The 27,265-nt window shown below is 52.4% G+C and overlaps 1 protein-coding gene across 1 annotated transcript; it reads left to right on the plus strand.

The window, feature by feature from the left end:
- The first annotated feature begins 743 nt into the window (after positions 1 to 743).
- Positions 744 to 25,634, plus strand: ADAMTS15 (ADAM metallopeptidase with thrombospondin type 1 motif, 15). The gene is made up of 8 exons (XM_011934692.1): positions 744 to 1,700; positions 13,148 to 13,280; positions 13,749 to 13,916; positions 14,128 to 14,411; positions 20,701 to 20,878; positions 22,275 to 22,456; positions 22,563 to 22,738; positions 24,434 to 25,634. Exons 1-8 carry the CDS (start codon positions 744 to 746, stop codon positions 25,206 to 25,208), a joined length of 2,853 nt encoding a protein of 950 aa, XP_011790082.1. The 3' UTR covers positions 25,209 to 25,634.
- Positions 25,635 to 27,265: the final 1,631 nt, after the last annotated feature.

Consider the following 27,265-nt stretch of genomic DNA (forward strand, 5'->3'; position numbering starts at 1 on the left):
TTGCAACAGCAGGGATGAGGTGGGCCTGAGGAGGGGTCAGTGAAGGGCCTTCATTCCTAGCTGCTGACCTGGTCTGCCTTGAGATAAAGGCTAAGGCCCAGAGAGTGGACGATGTCCACAGGGGCAGAAGCGACTGAGGCGTCGGGACAGTGGGGCATAACCGAGAGCAAAACGTGAACCGAGACTTCAGCGCCGGTTTCTCCGGCCAGCCCACGCCTCCTGCCTCAGCTCAACGCCACTCCCTCCCCGCCAAGTGGCTCTCTGCTCTGGAGGCGGGACCGAGTTCTCCGGTGGCCCCTGGAGGCTCGGGCTGCGAGCTCTGGGAGGCTGGGAGGGGAGTGAGGGGAGGGGCGCCGACTGGGCAGTCCAAAGAGGAGGGGGCCTTTAATAGGCTCGCCCAGCGCCTGGCTTGCTGCGCTGCGAGTGGCTGCGGTTGCGAGAAGCCGCCCGGCACCTTCCGCTAGTTCTCGGCTGCAAATCTTCGTCCTTGCACTTGACAGCGATTGTACTTAAGCTCCCAGGGCGCGCTTTGCTTGGAAAGGCACAGGTAGGAAGCGCCGGCTGCCGGGTGCGCGCTCGCTGCTCTGGGAGGAGTCTCCCTCCCTTGGCTCTCCTTTCAGGGAGCTGCTGGCTGTCCCGGAGCGTTGGCGGTACCGGAGTGCGGGCTGCACTGAGACCGCGTCCGCGGCCGGAGAGCCCGGCCCAGCCCCTTCCCAGAGCGCGGCGGTGCGCTGCCCGGCGCCATGCTTCTGCTGGGCATCTTAACCCTGGCTTTCGCCGGGCGAACCGCTGGAGGCTCTGAGCCAGAGCGGGAGGTAGTGGTTCCCATCCGACTGGACCCGGACATCAACGGCCGCCGCTACTACTGGCGGGGTCCCGAGGACTCCGGGGATCAGGGACTCATTTTTCAGATCACAGCGTTTCAGGAAGACTTTTACCTACACCTGACGCCGGATGCTCAGTTCCTGGCGCCCGCCTTCGCCACTGAGCATCTGGGCGTCCCCCACCAGGGGTTCACCGGGAGCTCTTCAGACCTGCGACGCTGCTTCTACTCTGGGGACGTGAACGCCGAGCCGGACTCGTTCGCAGCTGTGAGCTTGTGCGGGGGGCTCCGCGGAGCCTTTGGCTATCGAGGCGCCGAGTATGTCATTAGCCCGTTGCCCAACGCCAGCGCGCCGGCCGCGCAGCGCAACAGCCAGGGCGCACACCTTCTCCAGCGCCGGGGTGTTCCGGGCGGGCCTTCCGCAGACCCCACCTCTCGCTGCGGGGTGGCCTCGGGCTGGAACCCCGCCATCCTGCGGGCCCTGGACCCTTACAGGCCGCGGCGGGCGGGCTTGGGGGAGAGTCGCAGCCGGCGCAGGTCTGGGCGCGCCAAGCGTTTCGTGTCCATCCCGCGGTACGTGGAGACGCTGGTGGTCGCGGACGAGTCAATGGTCAAGTTCCACGGCGCGGACCTGGAGCATTATCTGCTGACGTTGCTGGCAACGGCGGCGCGACTCTACCGCCATCCCAGCATCCTCAACCCCATCAACATCGTTGTGGTCAAGGTGCTGCTTCTTAGAGATCGTGACTCCGGGCCCAAGGTCACCGGCAACGCGGCCCTGACCCTGCGCAACTTCTGTGCCTGGCAGAAGAAGCTGAACAAAGTGAGTGACAAGCACCCCGAATACTGGGACACCGCCATCCTCTTCACCAGGCAGGTGAGTTGATCTGCTGTCATTTTGCACCCATAGAGTCCCGTTCTTCAGGGTCACCTCCCCTAGCGCTCCAAATCCCCTTTGTATCGTGCAAAGCCTCCGAGTTTAAACTTCCGTAACTTCTTCCGACTCCAGCTGTAGTTTTCTGGAGAGCCCTCTCCAGGCTCGGCGGAGCGGCGGCTCACGTGCATCTGGGCCATTGGAGGAGAGCCTGCGCTTTCCGAAGGTGTTGGCCTGGCGCGGCCAATCAGCGCCTCCTGGATCAGGCGCCGAGGGGCCGGAACCCAGGAAGTTGCCGCCCCGGAGCCGCAGTTTGTGTCCAAGACCGATAGGAGACGCTATGAGGATGGTGTTGGATTGGGCGGGAACGGCCCGCCCCTATTGTATGGGCGGCTGAGACTTCTCGGACACCTCCTGAGGTCTCCTTTCGAGGGTTGTAGAACTGAAGGTGATCCAAGGTCAGCGCCTGCTACATTTCTCTCGGGTAACATGTTGTCCCCTCTCTGTACTGGGCCTGGAAAGCCTGGATTTGGGTGGAGGGAATCATTGAGAGATTTTGTGAGTTGCAGTGACAGGCCAGACTCAAGTACTGCGAGCATCCCTCCTTCACTGCCGCTTCTCCTACAGCCTTCTCTGCTGGGCATGGTCCAAGAGGCTTCTAGACCATTCTGAGCAGGCAGTGTAGTTAGGGCACCTGTTTGGAGCTGAGACTGTTTCACTTGGAGTTTCAAGTGGAGTTTCACTTGGAGCTGAGTTGGGAAAATCTTTTCCAATTTTCCTGTATCCTTGCTGTCAGAGGGTGACCCGTTTGCCCAGATGTATACTACAGAGCAGAGCTGGCACGCTTGCTCCTGCTCCCAAGTCACTATAGTTCCTATGACTACACTTGACTTCAGGGCTCTAGCTTCTGCCCTTGCTGGGGTGGAAGTGGTGTGAGCTTAGTCAAGAGTATTTGGACATTCCAGCCGTGGAGTTAGAAGGAAACTGAGTATTGGGATTAGAAAGATGGACCCAGCCCAGGAAGCAGCCCTGCCTTTTGCAAGGCCTTACTTGATATTCTATGTCAAAGAAGCTATGAATCTGGGAACATTTAGATTCACAGGTGTTGGAGTGATTGGGCACTGTGGAGTATTTGGATTCTTGAAGTTTCTCAGATACAGGAGGCTGGGAGGAAAAGAGCCATCCAATTGAGCTCCTTCTTCCAATTTGGGGGACTGTGACTTGAATCTGTGCCGTGCTCTTTTTTTTTTTTTTTGTTATTATCATAACCACAGCATTCTGGGGATGGTATGGAATCCTTGGTTACCTCTGGGGCTCTAACTCTCCACTGTTTCCAAATGGTCACTCAAAGTTGGACTGGCGCACACAGGCTGGAGCTGGAGTCTTCCACAGTAACCCATTTGGCACAGCTAGTCCCTTCCTAGAGTCGAACTTCCTCTTTTCCCAGCCTTCTTCTCCTCCCACCACCTGGTTTCTCTAGGGAGGTCTTTGGCCTGAGTCTGTTTCCTTGTGCTCATTCTTCCAACTGAGGTCTGTTGAGCTGCCACTGCCCAGCCTCTGCAAGCACTGCCTGAGTCATGGGGAAGCTGCAAAGGAGGTGGCTTTGACCTCTGCACACAGACCAGCTTGGCAGTTAGATTGCTGGGGCTTGAAAAAAAGCAAGGGCCAAGAACAGGATATCTTAATGGGCAAAGCAGCTGTTGCCCCATTTGCTACCTGGGCTGCCCCATTGAAGGTCACTCACTGGCTCCAAAATAAAAGACCTCAGCCTCTGCAGCCTGGTGGTGAAGGCTGGCTTCTGGAGTCAGCCCTAGGAAGAGAACTCCTGCTGGGCATAGGACCATGCCGTCAGAAGGAGGCTGCCTTTTGAAGAAGAAGCAATCAAACAGCATGACAGCTTCTATTTCTCAGTAGTGTGTGTTCAACCCCCCGGGGGCTGTGTTGTCCATGCATAATGGGTACAAGATGCATGACCACTGGATCAGAAGCAGTGATGTGCAAGATGTGACTTTGAGAAGCTGCCTTCCCCTTAGGTGCCCAGAGAGCAAAGCCAGAGAGTGGGGCTTCTGTGTTTTCAGGGCTGCCATCAAGGTATGTACACTTATGCTTCAGAGTAAACACCTCTCCCCCACGTCCTCACCAGCTCGGACTTCAGGGCCTTCTGCATTCTGAGAGTCTCAGGATCTTCTCACTCCTGACCTCTCTGGGGGAAGGTACAGTATTCCATGAGAACAGGAGCGAGTAGCTGCCCTTTCTAAGATTAAGGCAGATGCGGTCTCCAGGAACCTTAGCTGCCCGGAAACGAGAATATAGTGGTTGTACAACAAGTATTTTGACAATTTGAGGAGTTTACTTAAAGATTCAGAATAAGTTCATGGAGAAAAGTGCACATTTGATTTTGCAAAGTGATCGGTCTCCAGGCTCATAACAGCAGGGTGAGGTCAGCACAGGACTGGAACCAGGATCTGCGAAGAACTAGAGCCAGAGTGTTTCTCATTTATTTCTGTGAGGAGAAAAGTTTCTTTGGCTTCTTGTTGCAGCGGGCGGCAGGAGCCAGGTATTTAGTGCTGAGACTTTGTAGGCCCTTATGCCCTGAGACTTCTCTGTCTTTAGGTCCAATAACGCTGCCGTTTGGGTAACCCTTTGTGGTAGAATGGCTTTCATTCATTTATTCGTACACTCTTTTAATACTTGTTGAGCATTATTTATTATTATTTCTAGGTACTACCCTGGGCTGTGGAGCTACAAATAGTAATAAAATGTGGTCTTGGCCGGCCGCGGTGGCTCACCTCTTGGGAGGCCAAGACGGGCGGATCATGAGGTCAAGAGATCGAGACCATCCTGGCAAACATGGTGAAACCTCGTCTCTACTAAATATACAAAAATTAGCTGGGCGTGGTGGCGGGCGCCTGTAGTCCCAGCTACTCAGGAGGCTGAGGCAGGAGAATCACTTGAACCCGGGAGGCAGAGGTTGCAGTGAGCCGAGATCGTGCCACTGCACTCCAGCCTGGCGACAGTGACGCTCTGTCCCAAAAAAAAAAAAAAAAAAATGGTCTCAGGTCCCCAGGAATTCACAATGTGATGAGGAGCTTACAATACAACAGCTAATTTCAACAGGATGTGCTAAGTGCCAGACCAGCCCCGCTGGGGCGGAGGGGCGTTCTCCTGAAGGCTGGAGCGAAGGAAGCCTCCAAGGCATGGGAGCAGAAAGGGTACTGGCTGTGGAGTGGGGGCTGGGGAGGCGAGCTTGTTTTCTGTGTCATCAGATGCCGTCTCCTCCATTCCACTGCCTGCTTTGCTGTCTGTCACCTTTTCTCCTTTGGACTGATTTTTTTTTTAAGGACTTGTAGTTTGTGGTTTTACTGTTTCTTGATTTCTTTCTTTTTTTTTAAGGACTTGTATTTTATGGTTATTCTGTCCGCTTCTTCATTTATTTCTCTTTTTTTTAGGACTTGTATTTTATGGTTATTCTGTCTGCTTCTTCATTTATTTCTTTATTTTTTAGAGACAGGGTCTCATTCTGTCACCCAGGCTGGGGTGCAGTGGTGCTGTCAACTCACTGCAGCCTTTAACTCCTGGGCTCAAGCGATCCTTCCACCTCAGCTTCCTGAGTAGCTGGACTACAGGCCTGCACTACTGTGACCAGCTAATTTATTTTTGTAGAGACAGGGTCTCACTATGTTAACCAGGCTGATCCTGAACTCCTGGCCTCAAGAGATCCTCCTGCCTCAGCCTCCCAATGTTTTGGGATTACAGGTGTGAGCCACCATGTCTGGGCTCTGTAATATTCTTTGTGAGAAGACTTTTAACTACAAATTTCATTTTAAAAACATATATATTCAAGTTGTTTTTCTTGAGTGAACTTTGGTCATTTATATTTTTCAAGAAAATTTTCCATATCATTTGAGTTGTGAATTCATTGACAAAAAGTTGCTTATAATACTGTCTACTATCTTTCCCACCTCAGTCTCTCAGTCTCACCCAGCCTGTAGCTGGGACTACAGGCATGTGCTACTATGCCTGACTAAATTAAAAAAAATGTCTTTTTTTGGAGACGAGGTCTTGCTATGTTGCCCAGGCTGGTCTCAAACTCCTGGTCTCAAGCAATTTGCTCACCTTGGCCTCCCAAAGTGCTGAGATTACAGGCCTGAGCCACTGTGCCTGGTCTATTTTGTTTGTTTTTTTCCTGTTGCTTCGTCGTATCATTTGACGCCACCTTTGTTCCCTCTCCTCTCGCTCTTCTTCCATGCTCTCACCTTCCTCTTTTGGGACTCTCCAGGCAGGATCTTTACAGTCTTTCTCTTCCCCCTTATTCTCTTCATTTGTACTCTGACTTTTCCCCTCTCACAACCCCGAGCTTGGTGCTGTCTTCTTGTTTTGACCTTGAGCAGTACCGTGTTTCCCTGGGGATACCCTACAGTGCGCAGAGCGGAGCAGCATTCTAGAACCTCGTGTGAAACAGACGCCAATTCTTTTGATGATAAAGCACTTGTCATAGGGCAGTGAGATTTAGTGTTCAGATAAACACAGTTAATAATGAAGTGATAATACATACGTTATACATACCTCCCTATACAATAGAAAAGGATCATGATTTCATTAGGATCTTTCTTGAAGTCGGGCTTTGGAAGATATTAGGAGACAGAGGTCATTGGTAGATTTAGTATTTAATAATTTGTTATTCTTGGCCACCAACTGGAAACGCAACACCATGCCTTCTGGGAGGGAGGAGGGAAGGAGTGGGAAGAGAGAGGGAGGAGTGGAATATGTTGGTTCCCTGTCTTGCAGGATGAGTGCTCTCTTTCGTTACATCAAATGAGTTCGCCTGATATTAATGTCAGCAGATGGGGGAGGAAGGTTGGAGGGAATCTTTTTCTTTTATTTTTAACTGCTGGTCTAGTCAGAAAGGCAAGTGAGTTTTTCTCTTTCTTTAGGTCTCACTCTCCTTCTGCCTTTGAACTTCTCTGTAGTTGTTTGCGTCCCCTCTCACCCGTGGAATTTCCTCCCAACCTTTCCTTGACACCTTGACTTGATCACGTGGCATGATGGAAAGAATACAGGTTTGGAGTCAGGCAGAGCTGAGGATGAATCAGGGGGCTTGAACTCTCTAGCAATGGACATTGCATGAGTCAGCTATGTGCACTTTACTTGCCTCGTTCTTAGAATGAGGATAATGATGATGACATGATACCTCACTTACGGGGCTGTTGCAAAGATGAGTGTTACTGAGTGGTCCCGAATAGGCCCCCAATTATGGTAGTTATCACTACCTTAGTAGTCACTTAGTACATGCTTCTTGTTGAATGACTAGCTATGGATCCCTTGCCAGACTCAAGTTTGGGATAGGCCTGATTTAAAGCATTCTGCCCCATCGCCCTTGCAAGTATGCTTAACACTTGTTCCTGCTGTTGTGTGGAAGCTATGGACATCAGCATTTGCTGATCTCACTGATCTGTAAACGCCTTTTAGGCAGGAATCTCGTTAGTCTTCATAGGCCCCTGCGTGGATCCCTGGATCCCTGCAAGTTGGCTGTTCAGTAGGTGATTTTGGAAGGAAGGTGCAGACAGAAGTGCAAGGGCTGCCTGTAGCCCTGGGTGCTTAGGTAGCTCACCTGCCTTCCTGGGGATCATTCATCCAGCTTTTGAGGCTGTCAGGCTGCAGGGTTGGGAGAGGGAGTCTTAGATTCTTCTGGCATTTCATCTTGGCTCTTTGCCATGAGGTTTTGCCCTGAAGAAAGGAGGGGCTCCAGCGAGGTGTGTGTTTAATCCACCTTGGAGTCAGCAGACAGGGTGCATGACAGGGCAGGGCTGGGGTCAGTGTGTCGATGCAGGTGTGGGGCAAGGAGCCAGGGGCTTGTTCAACCAGCGGTGGGGTGCAGACAGTGCTCTCAGAGAACTCTTAGCACTTAATCCTGCCTCTCCCTCTCCCCAGGACTCTTCCCACTCAGTGTCAATCAGCACTTGCTTGAGATATAGGGTGGGGCCTTCCATTCTTGGGGTGATATGCACCAGAGGCAGCAGGAAGTCATGGTGAGAGCTCAACCCTGCTGCTGCGCTGCCTGGACTTCAATCCTTACTCTGCCCCCTTCCTCTCTGTCTAACCTTGGGCTTACTGTGTGACCCTGGGCTAGTTACTTACCTTCTCTGGTTCTCTTCTGTGCGATGGAGGCTGAAAATGGCGTCTTCTTCCTAAAGCTGTGAGGATTAAATGAATGAAGGCAGGTAAAGCTCTCGTGACAGTCTGGCACACAGTAGCCAGTCAATAAATGTTAGCTATTATCACTGTATTTGTAGGCACCCTCTCTTGCAGGGGTGATTTTTTTTTTTTTAAAATAGAAGATTTAGTCTTCTTGCAAGCTTGGGGTTCCTCTTCTTCTTCATTGAGGTAATTATTGTTGTTTTGGTTACCTCACTCTCTTGCAGTAATACCATTTTGTACATCTGGAGGGATTTATATGCCAGTGAAATAGAATCTGCCAGTAGAAGTAACTAACATTCTTCATCACATTGCCAAGGCACTGAATTGCTAGATTTTATTTCTTCTAGCAAAGCAAGGCCCTCCCATCCTTGGGGATTACAAACAGACATGGATTTGGGGCTGGACGAGGAAATACAGTGACGCATGGCAGAGGTTCAGATGGGAAACAAGTTAAAGGCACAGGAGTAATACTAGCGCAGGGTGCTTTTCACCAGTCATTACGGTCTCCTAACTAGTGCTGCGTGATTTAGACCAAAGAACATAGCTTTGGATTTGGGATCTCATTTTTTGCTCAATAGCCACAGGGACTGGGGTGCGTAATCTCAAGTCACTGAGCCTCAGTTTCCTCATCTGCAACATGAGAGGACAGCCCTAAAGTCCTGTGAGTATAATACCTGGATGCTGTGATGTAGCCATGAAGGTGAGCTCTGGCTCTCCTGCCTAGAACTTCAACGGAAGCAGGAAGTTGGCTACATGAGAATGCATAAGTCTTCTGCCACATTAAAAATGTTAATGTGCGGCCAGGTGCAGTAGCTCGCACCTGTAGTCCCAGCACTTTGGGAGGCTGGGGCAGGTGGATCACTTGAGGCCAGGAGTTTGAGACCAGCCTGGCCAACATGGTGAAACCCAGTCTCTACTAAAAATGCAAAAATTAGCCAGGCGTGGTGGCATATGCCTGTAATCCCAGCTGCTCGGGAGGCTGAGGCACGAGATGCTTGAACCCGGGAGGCAGAGGTTGCAGTGAGTCAAGATCACACTACTGTACTCCAGCTTGGGCAATAGAGCGAGACCCAGTCTCAAAAAAAATGTTAATATGTTTGATTTTTGTGCATCCCTCTCTCTTTGTATTGCTGGAAAACATGAGCATCTTGGTGCATGCCTGGGAAATGAGAGGAGGTAAGAAGGAGGTTCTCGCGGGGGCAGCTGGTGGGAATCGCGCTGGAGGCATGTATGGAGGGTCGTTGGTAAACAAGCCACTGCCAGGTGTTATCCTTGTTTATTTTTTTAAGTTGTGGCTCCAATCCTAAATTATTTTATAAGAAGGGACAGTTAGAAAATAACAGTCCAGGAGGATTCGGTTCCTGGCCAAGATGATTCCAGGATGATCTGGAAAAGCAGCTGCAGCTACAAGGGGAAACGGCCAATTGCTGGGAAGTCAGGTAGGGGCTGGGTGAGGAATAGCTACACCTTCTAGGAGGAAGAAAGCAGAGCAGCTTCTGTTTTTTGCAGGCAAGCACTTGAGCCGAAGAGGTTAAGGCAGTTTTAGTGCCTCTGAGTTCATTCCAGAAGGGTGGAGATTTTTGATGGCACAGATGAGGCACTGCTGGGCCCCCGTATAAGCACGTGTAGGCGTTCAAAGTGCAAAGGCCCAGGGTTCCTCACTGAGTCCCTGCAGGGGTGGCAGGAGGACAGGCAGAGCTTCTGACCCCACACAACTGTGTCTCCCCACAGTGAAGACGCTGGTTACTGCAAGATGGCCGCTTCCAGAGCCGCTCTTACCCTCAGGAAATTTGCCGGCTCTTTCCTTGTTCCTCTTGTTTGATCCAGGGAAACCGGGACTTCTTGATGGAAAGAACAGGTTGCGCCTGGCCAAGCGGGGCCTGCAGCTGCGTGTCTTTGCTCCCGAGAAAATCCACCCTCCCTGGGAGGAAGGAGGCTTTTGGCCGTAAGGACTTCCCAGCCGCAGAGGCGGCTGCAGGGTGGCTGAGTTCCAGACGCTCTCTAGATCCCAGTCTGAGCATTCGATCTGGTCTAGCAGTTTCTTTCTTTCTTTTTAACGTTTTAATTTTTGTAGGGATGGGGTCTTGTTATGCTGCCCAGGCTGGTCTTGACCTCCTGGCCTCAAGTCCTCCTCCCGCCTTGGCCTCCCAACGTGCTAGGATTCCAGGCCCCAGCCACTGTGTCCTGCCTGGTCTAGGCATTTGTGAAGAGCGGGGCTGGGGAACAGGACTCTGAATCTCCACGTGGGTAACTTCCACTTTTCTGAGAGCGAGTGCTGTCAACTACATGACTTGGGTCAGTAGACAAGATGTTCCTTGGGGTTCTGAAAACATGTCATTCTGTGGGTTCCTTTCGTAGCCTACAGGGCCAGAAGGGGCTGCATGCTCTGGGACTGGGGAAGGAGCAGAGGCGGAAAGCGCTGGTTGATTCAGGCTCTAGTTGAAAGCTGGCCCTTCCCCGGAGCAGGAAACCAAGGCCCCAGAGAGAGAGAGGACTTGGATAAAGTCACACATCTACTTAGTGATGGGGCCGAGACCAGAATCTAGACTTCTTGATTCTTATTTCCACACCCTCTCCCTCTTACACAGGGAGCAGTGAGCGTGCAGGGCAGCCCAGAGGCAAGCGTAGGTGCCTGCCCCCACAGGCTGCAACTGCTGGGCTAGAACGTCCGGAGCCCCAGCCTTGCTGGGTCTTACACTACACCCATTCTACGCCTACCTCCTTCACTATGCCCTTGCAAGAGCCTTCATCCCTGCCCTCCTCATCTTGGCTCCCTTCCCCATAGTTCACACGCTGATCCATGTTCCTCAGCTGTCACATTCCCTAAACTGCTGGTCAGGTGAAGGTCTCTTCCCAAGTTTTTTTTTTTGTTTTGTTTTTTGTTTTTTGAGACAGAGTCTTGCTCTGTCACCCAGATTGGAATGCAGTGGCGTGATCACGGGTCACTGTAGCATTACCCTCCCAGGCTCAAGTGATCCTCCCACCTGAGCCTCCTGAGTAGCTGGGATTACAGGTATGCACCATCATGCCTGGCTAATTTTGTTTATATTTTGTAGAGATGGAGTCTCACTATGTTTCCCAGGCTGGGCTTGAACTCCTGGACTCAAGTGATCTGCCTCCTTGGCCTCCCAAAGTGCTGGGATTACAGGCATGAGCCACTGTGCCCAGGCGCCTCCCAAGGTTTGACAGTGGTTGTTTTCTAGGTTTCAGAGCTCTTGGGAAGGAAAGCTTTCTGGGAGAGTGAGTCTTTGAAGACGAAAGAATATGGGAAGAGAAGGGCGTTTGAAGTCCTCCGTGGGGCTCCTAGAAGTGGAAGAAATGCTTCCAGCAAGCACAGGCGGCAGACCTGGCTGGGTGTGCAGGGCACACGTCATTGCCTCTGGTGCACCCGGGTTCAGGCTGGTCACCCTCGAAATAACTGTTACTCATTAGGAGGTGTGACTATCACCTGACCGTGGGAAGCCAAGTTTGACTGCTCAGGTGGTAAACCTCTGAGTGCTTTGGATTAAATTTTGCTGATTTTCTGTACTCTGACCGCTTTTCCTCCCATGCCCCCTGGCTCCCGGCTCCCTGCGCTGTGCTGCTGCCCACCTTCGCCCCTTGCCAGCACGTACACAGATGTACATGCGACCTCGCATATACATGCACATGCATGCAGACGTGTGCTTCTTTGCCTGTGGAAGGTGGTAGTAATAGTCATTATTTCAATGGGATGTTGTGAGGATTAAATAGGGCCATTCGTGTAAAGTGCATGCACAGTGTCAGCATTTAACACATCATGGCCGTGATGAACTGTGGGCATGCGCCTAGTTCCCACCTCTGACAAATAGATATAATAATATATCTGCATCATAAGCCTATTGTGAGGATTAAATGAGGTGACACATGTAGTAGCTTCCTGTGAAATGCAGAATGCCTTATGCATTGAAGGCAGCGATGTAATGAAGAGAGAACCAGCATCACTGATTCAACACACATCTTCTTCTTCTTCTCCTTCTTTTTGTTTTGAGTTGGAGTTTTGCTCTTGTCGCCCAGGCTGGAGTACAATGGTGCGATCTTGGCTCACTGCAACCTCTGCCTCCCAGGTTCAAGTGATTCTCCTGCCTCAGACTCCCTAGTAGCTGGGATTACAGGCATGCACCACCACGCCCAGCTAATTTTGTATTTTTAGTAAAGACAGGGTTTCTCCATGTTGGCCAGGCTGGTCTCGAACTCCTGACTTCAGGTGATTCACCTGCCTCGGCCTCCCAAAGTGCTGGGGTTACAGGTGTGGGCCACGGTGCCTGACCCAACACATGTCTTCTTAAGAGGAGCAGAATGTACACAAGTGTCTCATCCTATTTCCAACTCTTGGGTTTTTAAGGTATCTGGCAGTGTTTCTGGCCAACAACACTCAGTAAGTTATTTGAGAGATTCACCTCGGAAGCCCTATCCTGCCTTTTGGTGTCCCCTGGGAATACTTCCTGTCAGGGTTTGCTGCTGGAGGCCCTAGGTTCTGCAGCCAAGTTAAGCTTCAGTACAAAACGAGGGTTCCTGCTTAGCTGGCCATCCCTCTATTTCATGTATCTTTCTTCCTAACAGCCACTGAGCCTGTGTCCCCTTGTGCTTCTGTAGCCAATGAAACTGTGTCTGAATGGGGACTTGTGTTCACCTCACTGCTTCGTCCCAGTCTAAGGCAGCCAAATTGCTGGCATGGGTGGTTCCTTGGCCGGCAGCCCTCTGGCTGGGAATCTGAACTTAATTTGTGGTTGGCCAAAAGGCAGCCCAGCAAAGACTGAGGCTGCTCAAAGCTGCCTCTGGGTGGGAATGGGACTGGCTTCCTCCCTGTTGCCTCAGCGAGCCTCCCCTGGCTATGGGAGTCACTGCTTTTCTGATCTGGAGGGCTATCTCTCTGTAAAGTAGTGGCCCTTGTAGTTTAATTTGGTACCTCCTAACTTCCTCCCAGGGGACCTCCCTGCATAGGGTTTAGGCAAAGTCTTTTGGTGAGCCACGGAGCCCTTCCTGAGTTTCCTCCCTCAGCCTGGGTTCATTCTGTGAACAGCCCTTCCTGAGTTTCCCCCTCAGCCTGGGTTCATTCTGTGAACAGCCCCACAGCCTCCTGGGAAGAAGGGCCCAGCTGGAAGGTGCTGGGCCTGGTGAGGCTGGAATGAGATGAGCTGGAATGTCCCATAGGATGCCCTTTCTTCCCTTCAGGTCCCTTCTGTCGCTGTCTCTAACTTTGGGCTGGCTTCTGCTTCTCCCCCACCCGGCAGGACCTGTGTGGAGCCACCACCTGTGACACCCTGGGCATGGCCGACGTGGGCACCATGTGCGACCCCAAGAGAAGCTGCTCTGTCATTGAGGACGATGGGCTTCCATCCGCCTTCACCACTGCCCACGAGCTGGGTAAGGCTGGATAAGCGCCTCCTGGGGGCTTCTGGGTTTGCCTGGGACGCCCTGGAGGGTGGGAGACACGTGTCTTTGCCCCTTGTGCTCTGAAGCCTTAGGACCCCTTCTCAGGGCACAGTGAGCCTTAGCAGCAGCTTTGTTGTACTTTTTCCGATCGCTCCAGCCCCACTGGCCGGCGACGGGGTTTGAGCCCCTCAGTAGAGTGTCTCAGCACTTAGGCACTGTGGGGACACCATGTTAACGACAAGGACATACATTCTGTTGTCAGGGAGCCCACAGCCTGATGCAGGGGACAGAAAACACAAGAACATGATCTTGAGGACATTTGAAAGCAGTCTATTGATAGGTGGCAATGACCAGCCTGAAAACCGCTGACATATGCTTTCTAGTTCCCTTGCCCCATTCCTCCCTCCAACCCCCATGTCCTTCCTCCTGCCCTCTCAGTCCTCTTGCCTCACCCCACAGGCCACGTGTTCAACATGCCCCATGACAATGTGAAAGTCTGTGAGGAGGTGTTTGGGAAGCTCCGAGCCAACCACATGATGTCCCCGACCCTCATCCAGATCGACCGCGCCAACCCCTGGTCAGCCTGCAGTGCTGCCATCATCACTGACTTCCTGGACAGCGGGCACGGTAAGCCAGGACGGCGGGAGGGCAGTGAGGCCGCCTCGGAGGAGGCTTTGCTGCTGCCCCTGGTGGAGGTGCTCGCTTCTCCGTCCTCTGTACGTTAGGTGTGTGTGCCCCCTCGGAGCTGGGCTCTGACGTGAGTGCATTCCTGTTGCCCTGGGCTAGCCAAACCTCATCTTCCCAGCTCATCCTAACGAACGCCCTTGGCTCTCTGCAGGTGACTGCCTCCTGGACCAACCCAGCAAGCCCATCTCCCTGCCCGAGGATCTGCCCGGTGCCAGCTACACCCTGAGCCAGCAGTGCGAGCTGGCCTTTGGCGTGGGTTCCAAGCCCTGTCCTTACATGCAGTACTGCACCAAGCTGTGGTGCACTGGGAAGGCCAAGGGACAGATGGTGTGCCAGACCCGCCACTTCCCCTGGGCCGATGGCACCAGCTGTGGCGAGGGCAAGTTCTGCCTCAAAGGGGCCTGCGTGGAGAGACACAACCTCAACAGGCACAGGGTGAGTGAATTCTGGAGCTGTGCTCGGGACTGCTGGGAGGAGGGACGGAGACCTGGGGGCCTCCCCTGCCCTCGGTCTTCATCAGGAAGCTGCCTAGCACAGACGGGCCATGGGATCATCACTGTTGCATTGCTGAGCTGTGCCTGCACTGCCCTCTATATAGTCCTGTCCCCTTCTTGACTCTTAAGACTGGAGAGAGAAGCTATGGCAGGTCAGAGGACTTGGAGACGCCTCAGACACATGGGGAAAAGCCTTCAACGGGAGTTGGGGTCTCAGCCCTGAGCTCCGGGCCTCGTCCTACTTGGGGAGGAGCTCTGGGCTCAAAGCTGAACACCTAGTGTTAGAAGCGGCTCACTCGCTGGCTCCTCCCTTCCTTCCCACATCCACTCTTTCCCAGCGTGTTCCACACCCAGGGAGCTGGGGACCATGTGCAGGAATGGGGCTTAGAACTGCAGTGAAGCAAAGCCCTGGGCAAGCCTCAGGAACTGGCTGCATTCTGAACCAAGCGTCCATTTCTGTTGTAATTGCTGTTTTTCTTTAGCAGAAACATAGTTGAACAACACTTGTTTTCCCTCCTGATAAACAGAAATAGGAACCAAACAAGAACATTCAGAATCCCAAATATTCTCTGAATGTATTAACTCTGTCTTCTTCAGGTCTTGTTTTGGGAGTAGGAGAGGAATTTGTACTTTTCTGGGCAGGAAAAAGAGGTCTGTCTTCCTCCTGGATCCTGGAGCTGACTGTCCCTTCCCATCCCTGTTCTCAGCTCGGGGAGGACTTGCCTCTGGGCACAGAGTCAACATCACAAAAAAGCATCCACCAAGCACATTATCAATTTCCCTGAGATGAGTATGGCACAGAATTATTTAAAATATTTTTCTGTGTTCTGGGGATACATATCTAATTAAACCTTCAACCGTTTGCTAGGCAACAACCCACTGTGTTCAGGGAACTGGGTGAGATACTGTGGTGGTCAGAAAAAGAAAGGAAACACAGGCCATGCCTCGGAGAGCTCATAGTCAAGTGGGGAAGCTCGAAGTGTAGCTGTGATACAAGACACAGAGAGGCACGTGTTATGCAGAAGGACAGAAGAATGAAAACATGTCACAGGAGAACAGGGCTCAAGAGATGAATGATGATGAGAGGGGACTGAGAAAACTTGGAGGAGGAGGTTAGATTTGAAGAGAGCCTGAGGGATAAGTAGGATCCCTGTAGGCAGAAACAGAGCAAGGCAGGGAGGTCCTGGGCGAGTCGGAGTGAGCTGCAGGGCCTCGTAGATGAAGGCTCTATGGGAACTGCCTTCGGGAAGGTTGTTTGGGGCCAGACGGCAGCCATCGTGATTGCCAGGCGTTAGAAGGTCCTGAGGACAGGCAGTATGTGGTCAGTGCCTCCTCCTGGGAAGATGAGGCTGGAGGATGCAGAGACAAGTTAAGATAATATTGGATAGAGAAAATGCGATCTGAGAAGCACCGTCTTTCCACACTTTCTGGCATTCTCAGTCTATGATTAGGCAAGATCTACCTCCTCCACCTCTTAAAATCGCTTGGTCACCCTGTTTGAACTGAAACTTTCCAGGAAACCTTCATGGAAGTCACTGCCCTCATTGGCCTAGGTCAGATCGTAAAGCATGTCTTACAAATCACTGCAGCTCCCGCAGGTCTGTTTCAGGAATCCCATTCTGACCACCAAGGCCCTGTCTTCCCAGATGACTCCCTCTGGGATTTGGATTCCAACAATTCCTCAATCCCATCTGGGCCTACAATCCATTGCTGCAACAACCTTGCCATCATGCCTCACCCTTCTGGTGCCCTCACCTCCTCCTTCGTGAGCTGAAATTCCACAGTCCATTTTTGAAATCACTCCCTTGCGTACACTCTTGACTCCCTTGCCCCTGTGTGTTTGCATCAAACTCACTTGGATAAGCCACCATCTGGGTTGACTCCAACTCACTCACCCATTCAATTGTGCTTACACAGGTGACTGTGGTTGGAGAAAAACATGCAATTGTGTTCACTGGTCTCAGTTTAAATTTGTGATCTGAGCTGGGCACAGTGGCTCACAGTTGTAGTCTCAGCACTTTGGGAGGCTGAGGCAGAAGGATCCCTTGAGTCCTGGAATTTGAGACTAGTCCGGGCAACATGGCAAAACCCCCTCTCTACAAAAAATACAAAAATTAGTGGGACGTAGTGGCAGATGCTTGTAGTTCTAGCTACTCAGGAGGCTGAGGCAGAAGGATCGCTTGAACATGGGAGGCAGAGGTTGCATTGAGCCATGATTACGCCACTGCACTCCAGCCTAGGTGACAGAGTGAGATCCCGTCTCAAAGAAAAAAAAAAAAAAGAAAAAGAAAAAGTAAGAAAAAAGTAAAATAAATTGATGACCCGGAAATTTAGGTGGGCCCATAATCCTGTCCAGGAGTCACATTATTTCATTTCCCCAGTTGGTTACTCTCCCAACCTCCTGAACCATTAGTTCACACCCACCATCACCTCTCTCCCGCCATTACCAACTCTTTCTTCCTCCTTTTCAACTTTCACCGATGACCTTTCTTCTCATTTCCCAAAGGGAAAAAAAATCAAGTAATCAGAAGGGAACTTCCACCCACCCCCCGACCTGCTTCTGCGCCTGTTCTCCACTGTCCCCTACTGTCCCCTTTACAGTGGCTGAATTGTCCCTGCTCTGATCTGAGGCCACGCTGTGTGCTTTGCGCAGGAACCCCATCCCCTCTCGCTTGTTAAAGACATTGCTGATCAATTCTCTGTCTCCTGCAGTGCCAGTATTTCCCAATCTTGAGCTGAATCATGCCTTTTAGAATACGAATCTGTTGCAATTTCTCCCATCTGAAGCAAAACTTCTTACCATCCCACTTCCTTGGTGGTCTGTTTCTCTGACTCCCTTCATAGCAAGTTCCCGGAAGGAGTTGTACAAGCTTGCTGTCTCCAATTCCATCTCCCCACTTTTCTCTGCTGCCCATTCCAAATAGGCTTTGACTGCCATCATTTCTCCGAAACAACTCTTATGAAGGCTACCAAATGGCCTGCACATCACGAAGCTCAGTGACTGTTACCTTTCCTCCCATCGCCCAGCAGACCAGCAGCATTTGTGGCAGCCCAGAGGTCTGGCCCCTGGAACAGGGTCTCCACTGCCTCTCGGTTGTCCTCCTCCCCTTCTCATTACCTTTACTGCCTCTTCCTTATGCTCTCATTTTGCTTTCTTTTCTTTTTTTGAGATGGAGTTTTGCTCTTGTTGCCTAGGCTGGAGTACAGTGGTATGATCTCGGCTTACTGCAACCTCCACCTCCCGGGTTCAAGCAATTCTCCTGCCTCAGCCGCCTGAGTAGGTGGGATTACAGGTGCCCGCCACCACGCCCGGCTAATTTTTGTATTTTTGGTAGAGACGGGGTTTCACCATGTTGGCCAGGCTGGTCTCGAACTCCTGACCTCAGGTGATCTGCCCGCCTCGGCCTCCCAAAGTGTTGGGATTGCAGGCGTTAGCCACCGCACCCGGCCTCTACTCTCCTTTTCTAAAGTGTGGAGTGCTTCGGGACTCAGTCCTTTCCCTCTTCACCATCCACACTCAGTCTCTTCGCTGATTCATCCAGACCATGGCTTTAAATACCATCTAGAGCTTGAAGACCCCCAAATTTGCATCTTCAGCCCAGGCCTCGCTCCTGACCTGCAGACTTGCATCTGCAAGGGAATCTGGATGTGGCCATTGGACACCTGATTAGCGTCTTATGCATGCGTCGGTGAGACTGAGCTCCCGGCCATCTCCCCTGAAGCTGCGCTGGCAACTCCATATTCCGGTTGCTCAAGCTGAAACTCTTATTTCTCTCATATGCTTCACACCCTGTATCTCCACGTCCCTTGAAGATATTCAAGGCAGATCTAGGATCATTTCTCAGCACTTCATCTGCTCTCACCCTGGCCCCAGCCACCACCCCCCGTCCCCTGGATTAATGCAGTTACCTCTAACTGGTCTCCCTGCTTCTGCTCTTACTCCTTACAGATGATTCCCACCATGGCAGCTCTGTTGAAATGCACCTTAGGTTATGCCACTTCTCTGCTCGGCGCCCTCTAGGGACTTTGCCGTGGCTCAGAATGAGGGGTCCTATTTCTCGCTGCCTTGTTGGCCCTAGTGACACTGGCGCACTTCAGGCTCATCCCCCGCCCCTCAGGGCCTGTGCACTTGCTCCCTCTGCTTGGAATGCCCTTTCTCTGATGTCTGCATGGCTTATGCCACCTGTACATCCTTCAGGCACAAGAGAGTCCCCCGTAATCCAGAGCAGCCCTTCCCAACTCCTCCCTCCCACCTGCTTGGAAGCCCACCGACACTCTGCATTCCCGGATTCATTTTTATTGTCTGTCTCCCCACCAGGGAGTAATTGCTCTGAGGGCAGGGACTTCCACAAGTGTTTGGCTAAGGAATGAGTGAATGGCACAGGGCGGGAGCACAGTGAACGTTTTTTGTACGAATAGGAAGCAGTGATACCAAATAAAAACCAGGTAGCGTTGTCTCAGAAACTGCAGGAACAGTGCTACATGCTGAAGAAGAATTGGAGATCACGAGGCCTAGGCACACTCTTTTAGTCTTCACATGGCCATTGTGGCTTTTGAGAGGGCAGCTTCCGGGGTGGGATGGGGACAAAACGCACAGTGCCAGGCTCTGGGGAGTGAGTATGAGGAAAGAGCCAATGTGGGTGACACTCTCAGGGACTGAAAGGGTGGAATGAGGTGAGGCACTAGTTTGAGTAGTTTGAGACCACAGCAGGGTTGAAGGAGGGTGGCGGTGGTGGTTTTTTATAGGATCAAACAGGTGTTGACGCAATGAAACAAGAACTATCTGACAAAAGGGGAGATTGAATAAATATGCTGGATATGTACACAGGTTAAAGTGTTTCTATTACATGCAGCCAGTTCCTGCTTAGTTCCATGTGAGTTAGGCTTAGGCACTGTGTGGACGGTCGGTGGCAGAGTTTTAATTCCCGGCGAGTACAGCAGCTGGGCTGCTTCCTCTATTGCTCAGCTGATGCGTGTTCAGGGGATCCACACTCATTTCACTGTCATTCTAAGGAAAACATCATGGGCACTGTAAATTTTATTCTCTTTCTACCCTGTTAAAAAAAACTTAAAAAAAAAAAAAAAAGCCCTCCAAAACACTGCACAATTCACCCTGAAGCCAAATCGAGTTTTAGGATTGCTTAATAGTGTCTTATCTTTATCACTTCTTAAAAGAAACATTAGAATGGTTCATGGTGAAACTTTCTCAAATACAGCCTCCGATTGAGGTTAAGATCAGTTTGGTCTGGCGTCAAGTCTGAATTATCGAACACTAAGGAATAAAAACATTCACATATCTATGGTGACATTTTTTATCCGCAAGGCTGGGGGCTGGCCGTGCCTTAGAGATGCCTGTGAATGCACTGACAACAAATAAAGGGAACGTTTTTTGTTTTTTTATTTTATTCCCGGCAAGCTGTGAGATTAGAGGAATCTCTGAACTTCTGCCAGGGCCAGCGTGGTGCTGGGAATTGTCATGCCCGTTAGGTCACTTCTATCATCCACCTGATATCAGGCCCAAGTATTATTAGTATTATCCACCCCATTTTTGCAAGTGAAGCACTGGAAGGCTAAGGAGGATTTGCCATTGCTCAAGCCCACTAGGGTGGTGTGGTATGGGTGGAGTCTATTGAAAACACGTCTGACTGGGTGCGGTAGCTCACACCTGTAATCCCAGCACTTTGGGAGGCTGAGATGGGCGAATCACTTGAGGTCAGGAGTTTGAGACCAGCCTGGCCAACATGGGGAAACCCCATCTCTATCAAAAATACAAAATAATTAGCTGGGCATGGTAACAGGCAGCTGTAATCCCAGCTACTCGGGAGGCTGAGGCTGGAGAATCACTTGAACCTGGGAGGTGGAGGTTGCAGTGAGCCAATATTGTACCATTGCACTCCAGCCTCGGCAAAAGAAGGAGACTCTGCCTCAAAAAAAAAAAAAAAAGGAAACACATCTGTATCACTCCACTGCCCAGCGAGGCCTCTCTTTTGCACGCCTCCTTTGCATCTGGGAGCAGTTGCTGTTTGCTAATTAGTTGGTTGGAACGTTGGGTGGGCTCGGTGTACACTGGCCATTTGCTTATTGTTTTTTTCTTCATTATGCAACATGAATTTCATTCCAGGAAGGTGGGATGAGAACTTGAAGGCTGTACAGTGCAGCTTTTCTATGGGCTAAGGGGCTGGGTGTGGCACCTGGGTCCGCCAAGGAGTATAACAGGCTCTTCCTCACAGGTGGACGGTTCCTGGGCCAAATGGGAGCCCTATGGCCCCTGCTCGCGCACATGTGGTGGGGGCGTGCAGCTGGCCAGGAGGCAGTGCACCAACCCCATTCCTGCCAACGGGGGCAAGTACTGCGAGGGAGTGAGGGTGAAATACCGATCCTGCAACCTGGAACCCTGCCCCAGCTCAGGTGAGGCGGGGAGAGCAGTGGTGGCCTGGGCCCAGGGGAGGAGAGGCTGGAGGTCACCCCTACCCCACCCCTACTCCGTGTAATGCAAGGCCTCCAGGTCATTGGGTATACAGGTAATTCAGGTAGCCTAGTATTTCCATCATGGATTCCTATTGATGACGAAGGGACTGCAGTCAAGATTCTAACCTTCAGGACAAAGCCTGGAAGTGGAGAGGTGCAGATTCTTCTTGGGATCATTCCTCTTTCCACTCACCTTTGGCAAGGGTGTTTCCTTCTGGATGCTTAGCCTGGGAGACTAAATGGATCATGGGAATGAGACACTAGAAGTCCTCTTAGCTGAGGCCTGCCCAGCCCATCTTTGTAAGCAGGAGTCCAGAGCCCAATAACTTGGTGGGGAAAAAAAATTACATCTCTATTTTTATTAATGTCTCAATCTAACATTTAGTATTTCTTTCAGAGAGAAATTAGTATTTTTTTAAACTACCTTTCTATCTGAAATTTAGTATTCCTTTCAGTTAGGCAACAAAACTACAATAGTAGTAGAAGTACGTGTGACTTTGTCATCAGTAGGAATCATGGATATTTGATGACATGACATTTTGGTTGTTGCAGCATTTTCAAAATGCTGTTTAAGCTCATCCTTACTTCAAAATTATAGTAGTTTTCAGGTTCATTACTGAATCATATATATGTATATATTTTTTTTTGAGACAGAGTCTCACTAACTCTGTTGCCCAGGCTGGAGTGCAGTGGTGTGATCTCGGCTCACTGCAACCTCTACCTCCCAGGTTCAAGCCATTCTCCCGCCTCAGCCTCTTGAGCAGCTGGGATTGCAGGCGCCTGCCAACATGCTTGGCTAATTTTTGTATTTTTAGTACAGATGGGGTTTCACCATGTTCGTGAGGCTGGTCTTGAACCCCTGACCTCTGGAGATCTGCCCGCCTCGGCCTCCCAAAGTGCTGGGATTACAGGCATGAACCACTGTGCTCGGCCCTGAATCATATTTAATGCGTTAACAAAAAAGCACATATATCACAGACTTGTTTCAAAATGTATTGAGAGTTGTGTAGCAAATGTAACTGGTGTTGTCGTTAATCTGGGTAATTTACTTTATGCACTGAGTTACATTATTCTGAAAATAGTTTGCAACCTACAGGGAGTTTGAGGCTGGGTTACTGGAGAAGGTGGTGCATAGCTCAGGGGATGTGTTTTCATCTGCGCCCTGGCTCCTTTGGGCCCAGCCTGCTTTAGTGCTGTGAGATGGGGGAAGGTTGCAGCTTTGGTGACAAGGGTGGGAAGGGCTAAGAGAGCCATGGCAGGCTGGGAGAGAGGCTTGTCCTTTGCACCGGCCTCAGCCCTTCCCTTCAACTTCTTTCTTATGCTTCTCCCTCCCTAGCCTCCGGAAAGAGCTTCCGGGAGGAGCAGTGTGAGGCTTTCAATGGCTACAACCACAGCACCAACCGGCTCACTCTGGCTGTGGCATGGGTGCCCAAGTACTCAGGCGTGTCTCCTCGGGACAAGTGCAAGCTCATCTGCCGAGCCAATGGCACTGGCTACTTCTATGTGCTGGCACCCAAGGTGAGTGAACCTGGGGCCTGAGAACAAAGTAAGGACCAGGTGTTTGGGGGAGCATCGGCTGAGCTGCTCTGCTCTTCCTTCTTTTTCCCCTTCTGGGGCACTGCAGGTGGTGGACGGCACGCTGTGCTCTCCTGACTCCACCTCCGTCTGTGTCCAAGGCAAGTGCATCAAGGCTGGCTGTGATGGGAACCTGGGCTCCAAGAAGAGGTTCGACAAGTGTGGGGTGTGTGGGGGAGACAATAAGAGCTGCAAGAAGGTGACAGGACTCTTCACCAAGCCCATGTGAGTTGGGGTCCTGGAAGGTGCTGCCAGGGAGCAAAGGGAGGGAGGTGGAATTCCCCAGGGCATTGGAAGCTTGGGTTAGATTGGGGTAAATGTCAGATCCAGCCAGTACCCTTGCTGCAGAGGCCACCCATCTAGGGCTGCTTGTCCTGCACTCACTCGTTCACTCACTCATTCATTCATTCTTTCAACAAACAAAGACGAATGCTGGGGGAAGACCCACTTAACAGGAGACGGTATTCAGGAAGGTGGGCAGAGTTGTTAGGGTCTGTATAATGTTCTAGAGTAAGACTGACCTGATTCAGATCACAGTTACCCATTTTCTGGATGACCCTGGGCAAAGGAACTCAATCTCCAGGTCTCTAGATGTCCCCACTTGTAAAGTGGATATAATACTAATATATTACATGTGTGCTTTTGTGAGGAATAAGGGAGTTAGTCCAAGTAACATAGTTAGCACCGCACCTGGTGCATAATAAATGCCCAATACTCCTTCACCTTGATGAGGCTGAATGTGACAGCTGCCAGCCTCTCCCTGGACTTGAGGCCCTGACCTTGGGGATCAGATTGAGGTGAGAATGGCAATAAACTGCCAAGAGACAGCAAGTGAGTGGCTGGGACTGAAGGAGGCTTCACGTCTTGGACAGCCCTGGGCATCTAGTCCTAGCTCCAGAATCTGGGCCCCCCAGCTTGAGCTTCCTGAGGTCAAACACATGCTCCTTGGAAAGCCCTGATCCACGTTCTGGAAGAAGAGGGGGCAGGCAGGGCACCTGAGGTCCCAGTTGGGAGTGGGGGCTGTGGTTGGCCTGGAAAATTTGGGAGTCCAGGTGCTGGTGATGGAAAGGCCTAGATGGCTGTCCTGGAGCCTTGGCTGTGCTCCTGGACACAACACCCTCTCCTGAGCCCCTGGGTGGGGATGCGCAGGGAGGATGCCCAGCCCCATCTCTGGGAGCTCGGCACCAGGGACACATGGCATTCCAGGCTGTGCTTCGCAGGGACCAGTGGTGGGGAGGCCACATGGGGAGTAGGAGGCACATACCCCAGGCTCACCTCACTGGTTAAATGGCAGATGTTCTTTTCACAGCCTGTTGGAGCTGGAAGGAGCCTTAGAAATCATTTAGCTTAACCCACTCATTATGCAGATGAGGACACCAGAACCCAGAGACACTGGCTTGCTTAAAATTGCCAGGAGTTGGCGTGTGAGCCAGGCTGGATCTGCGTCCCTGCCTCCAGGGCCAGTGTCCTCTCACTGCGTTGAGCTCCTAGCCTCAGGTTCCAGGATGTTGGACTTATCCCCCCGCCCCACCCCTCGTCGTCGTCGTCCTCCTCCTCCTCCTCGTCCTCCTCCTCCTCCTCGTCCTCGTGGCAGATGTCTACACATCCTTGATGTGTGCCAGGCACCATGCTACATGCTTTATGTGCTTCGGTGGACTCAATCCTCCCTGCAGTTCAATGAGGTGTGTGGAATTCTGAGCTCCACTTTACAGGTGAGGACATGGAGGCTTGGAGAAACTCAGCACCTTACCCAGCACCAATCGCCAAGGGGCAGGGACCTCTCTGACTCCCAGACCCGTGCTTTTCCTCCCATGCCAGAATTCACCAAAAGCTAGGTTTACTGAGGAAACAGATCCTGGAGCGGTGAGGTCCTTAGGTCCAGGCTTCTGTCTAATGCACAACCCCCGTTTCCCACCCCAGGCATGGCTACAATTTCGTGGTGGCCATCCCCGCAGGCGCGTCCAGCATCGACATCCGCCAGCGCGGCTACAAGGGGCTGATTGGGGATGACAACTACCTGGCTCTGAAGAACAGCCAAGGCAAGTACCTGCTCAACGGGCACTTCGTGGTGTCGGCAGTGGAGCGGGACCTGGTGGTGAAGGGCAGCCTGTTGCGGTACAGCGGCACGGGCACAGCGGTGGAGAGCCTGCAGGCCTCCCGGCCCATCCTGGAGCCGCTGACCGTGGAGGTTCTCTCCGTGGGGAAGATGACACCGCCCCGGGTCCGCTACTCCTTCTATCTGCCCAAAGAGCCTCGGGAGGACAAGTCCTCCCATCCCAAGGACCCCCGGGGCCCTTCTGTCCTGCACAACAGCGTCCTCAGCCTCTCCAACCAGGTGGAGCAGCCGGACGACAGGCCCGCTGCACGCTGGGTGGCAGGCAGCTGGGGGCCGTGCTCTGTGAGCTGCGGCAGCGGCCTGCAGAAGCGGGCGGTGGACTGCCGGGGCTCCCCGGGGCAGCGCACGGTCCCTGCCTGTGATGCAGCCCATCGGCCCGTGGACACACAAGCCTGTGGGGAGCCCTGCCCCACCTGGGAGCTCAGCGCCTGGTCACCCTGCTCCAAGAGCTGCGGCCGGGGGTTTAAGAGGCGCCCGCTCAAGTGCGTGGGCCACGGAGGCCGGCTGCTGGCCCGGGACCAGTGCAACCTGCGCCGCAAGCCCCAGGAGCTGGATTTCTGCGTGTTGAGGCCGTGCTGAGCAGGGTCATCCCTTTCTCCCCCTCACTCTCCACCCCACTGATGTGCCAGCATTCTGCCAGCTGGAGTAGTGGGCAGAGGACGGTGGCCAGGGGCTCACGCCACGATGTCACCCACATCCAGGGACAAGGACCATGGGCTGGGGCGAGAGGTTCCCTCCTCCTCCCTGGACTGGGCAGAGGGAAGTCCAGGAACTCCCGCACAGTCTACCTCAGGCCCCGCTCCTCGGGCCGGTTGCGGGAAGAGGCTTTGAGGTGCAGGGCAGAAGGTGCTGAGGCCCAGTTTCCAAGGGACTTGGAGGATGGGCACCTTCCAGGCAGAACTTCAGGGACCCCGGCCCCCGGAAGGGAGGCCACAGGCTGCTGGAAGAGCCATGTCTCAGCAGCTTGGCACCCTCAGGTGGCCCCATGGGCTCTGAGCCATGTCTGAATGAGGCAGGGTTTTCACGGTGCTTTTAGCCCACCTTCTTTTTTGAACTGACATGGACTAAGCAATAAAAGCTGGCTGGGGCTGGGCAGAAGCCATGGGGAGAATGAGATTAGGGCCCCTGGAGCCTGGCACTCCACCTTGGAAGACGTGGATGTGCACAGGGAGTCCTGAGGTTTCTCGTCCTGCACTCTTGGCCCTCCCTTAAAGAAGCAGCCTCTCCTTCCTCTGATGTGCAGGGTGTAGGACTGGTGGGGGGGCTGCCACGGAAGTGTTGTCTGAGGCCCTGCAGGGAGGGGGGAAAGTCAGTAGGGAGCCTGCTGTCTTCTTCAAGATGGAGCCGGCCATTACAGAAAGATGTTGACATTAGCTAGGGGCGATGGAGTCTGTGGCCGATGCAGGGAGTTTTCTGAAAGTTCTGGAGGGTTCTGCTGTCACTGGACTGGGGTTGGTGCTGAGCTCTGGGCCTGGCTTTGGGGGATGTCACCCTGGGATAGGGAGGAGGAGGCTGCAGTTCTGATGGCTTCCTCCTCCAGAGAGGCACATATATGCAGGCTGATGTCGGAGGGTCTGTGTCACCTCAGACAGCCCTGACAGCGGCCACAGGCCTGCACCCATTGTGGGGGGTGGGGCGTGCCTCTGAGGGCTAGGTGCTGAACATCTGTGTGCCTATAAACTCGTCTTCATTCCAACAGCTACTGCTGTCTGCCCTGGGTACGTCACATGGTATCCCAGGCCTTCGCTTCTCCACTGTTTGCTACCTCAGATTATACCCTCTAGGAACCCAGCTGTAGCCCCCCCCAGGGCAGTGGTGACCTGGTCCTTCCACCACACTCAGTCTTCGGAGACTGAGCTTCCAGCCACAGAAATGAGGGTATGTTGTGTGGCTTCCTGCTCCCCATAGCCCAGCCCCCTGCTGGGCTCCAAAGCCAAAGACGGGGCCTCTTTCTTCAGACTCCTTGGGAGTAGCTTTCAGGAGGCACCAAGAATCGATGACTGACCCAGGGGGCCTGGCAGCCACTAGTATGAACTGCTGGAGACCTGTCTGTCTTATAGACAGGTCAGGAAAATAGAAACAGGCATTTTCTATAGCTCCAAGTGGGGAGATATTTTGGGGTTAGAGCTTCTTTGGCTAAGCAGGGTGTTTCTTGAAGGTTCAGATGCCCCACTGTGTACACGGGATATTCTGCTTCTGAGTGTAGGTGATGAATCCAGGACCTCAGTGGAGAATTTGATTGAGCTAAGATCAAAGCATGTGTCTTCCTGGGACAGAAGAGTTCAGTTCTTTTCTGTGGGTTTCCCTAATAGTCAGAATCCACAAACCAACTCCCAGCCAAGCCTCTGCGATGATGTTCTCACCCGGGTCTAATGCTGGGCTGGAGCCCTTGGACGGAGTTCATGCAGGGGCAGAGGGGGTGCCAGTCTCTGAGGCAGGGCTGCAGTTACCCCTGAAGGACTAAGTGAAGAGGAAGCCCTCTGTGCCAGTGACCATTGTGGAGCTACAGGGACAAAAGGGACCAGGGTACCAGGCAGAAGCAGATCCTTGCTAGCTGACGACAGCACTGCGCCCTGTGCTTGGTGCACTCCCTCCTTGAGGAGGAGAGGGTGGCATGGGGGCTGTGCGGGATGGCA

The sequence above is a fragment of the Colobus angolensis genome, unplaced genomic scaffold (genome assembly GCF_000951035.1).
Source record: "Colobus angolensis palliatus isolate OR3802 unplaced genomic scaffold, Cang.pa_1.0 Scaffold137, whole genome shotgun sequence".
Lineage (NCBI taxonomy): Eukaryota > Metazoa > Chordata > Mammalia > Primates > Cercopithecidae > Colobus > Colobus angolensis.

What these genes read in the sequence shown, in the direction of transcription:
- ADAMTS15 (XM_011934692.1), top strand. Translation starts at nt 744, where the DNA reads ATGCTTCTGCTGGGCATCTTAACCCTGGCTTTCGCCGGGCGAACCGCT. An exon ending in CACCACTGCCCACGAGCTGG is followed by an intron (nt 13,281 to 13,748) that starts GTAAGGCTGGAT and finishes CTCACCCCACAG; the next exon opens with GCCACGTGTTCAACATGCCC. An exon ending in GGACTCTTCACCAAGCCCAT is followed by an intron (nt 22,739 to 24,433) that starts GTGAGTTGGGGT and finishes TTCCCACCCCAG; the next exon opens with GCATGGCTACAATTTCGTGG.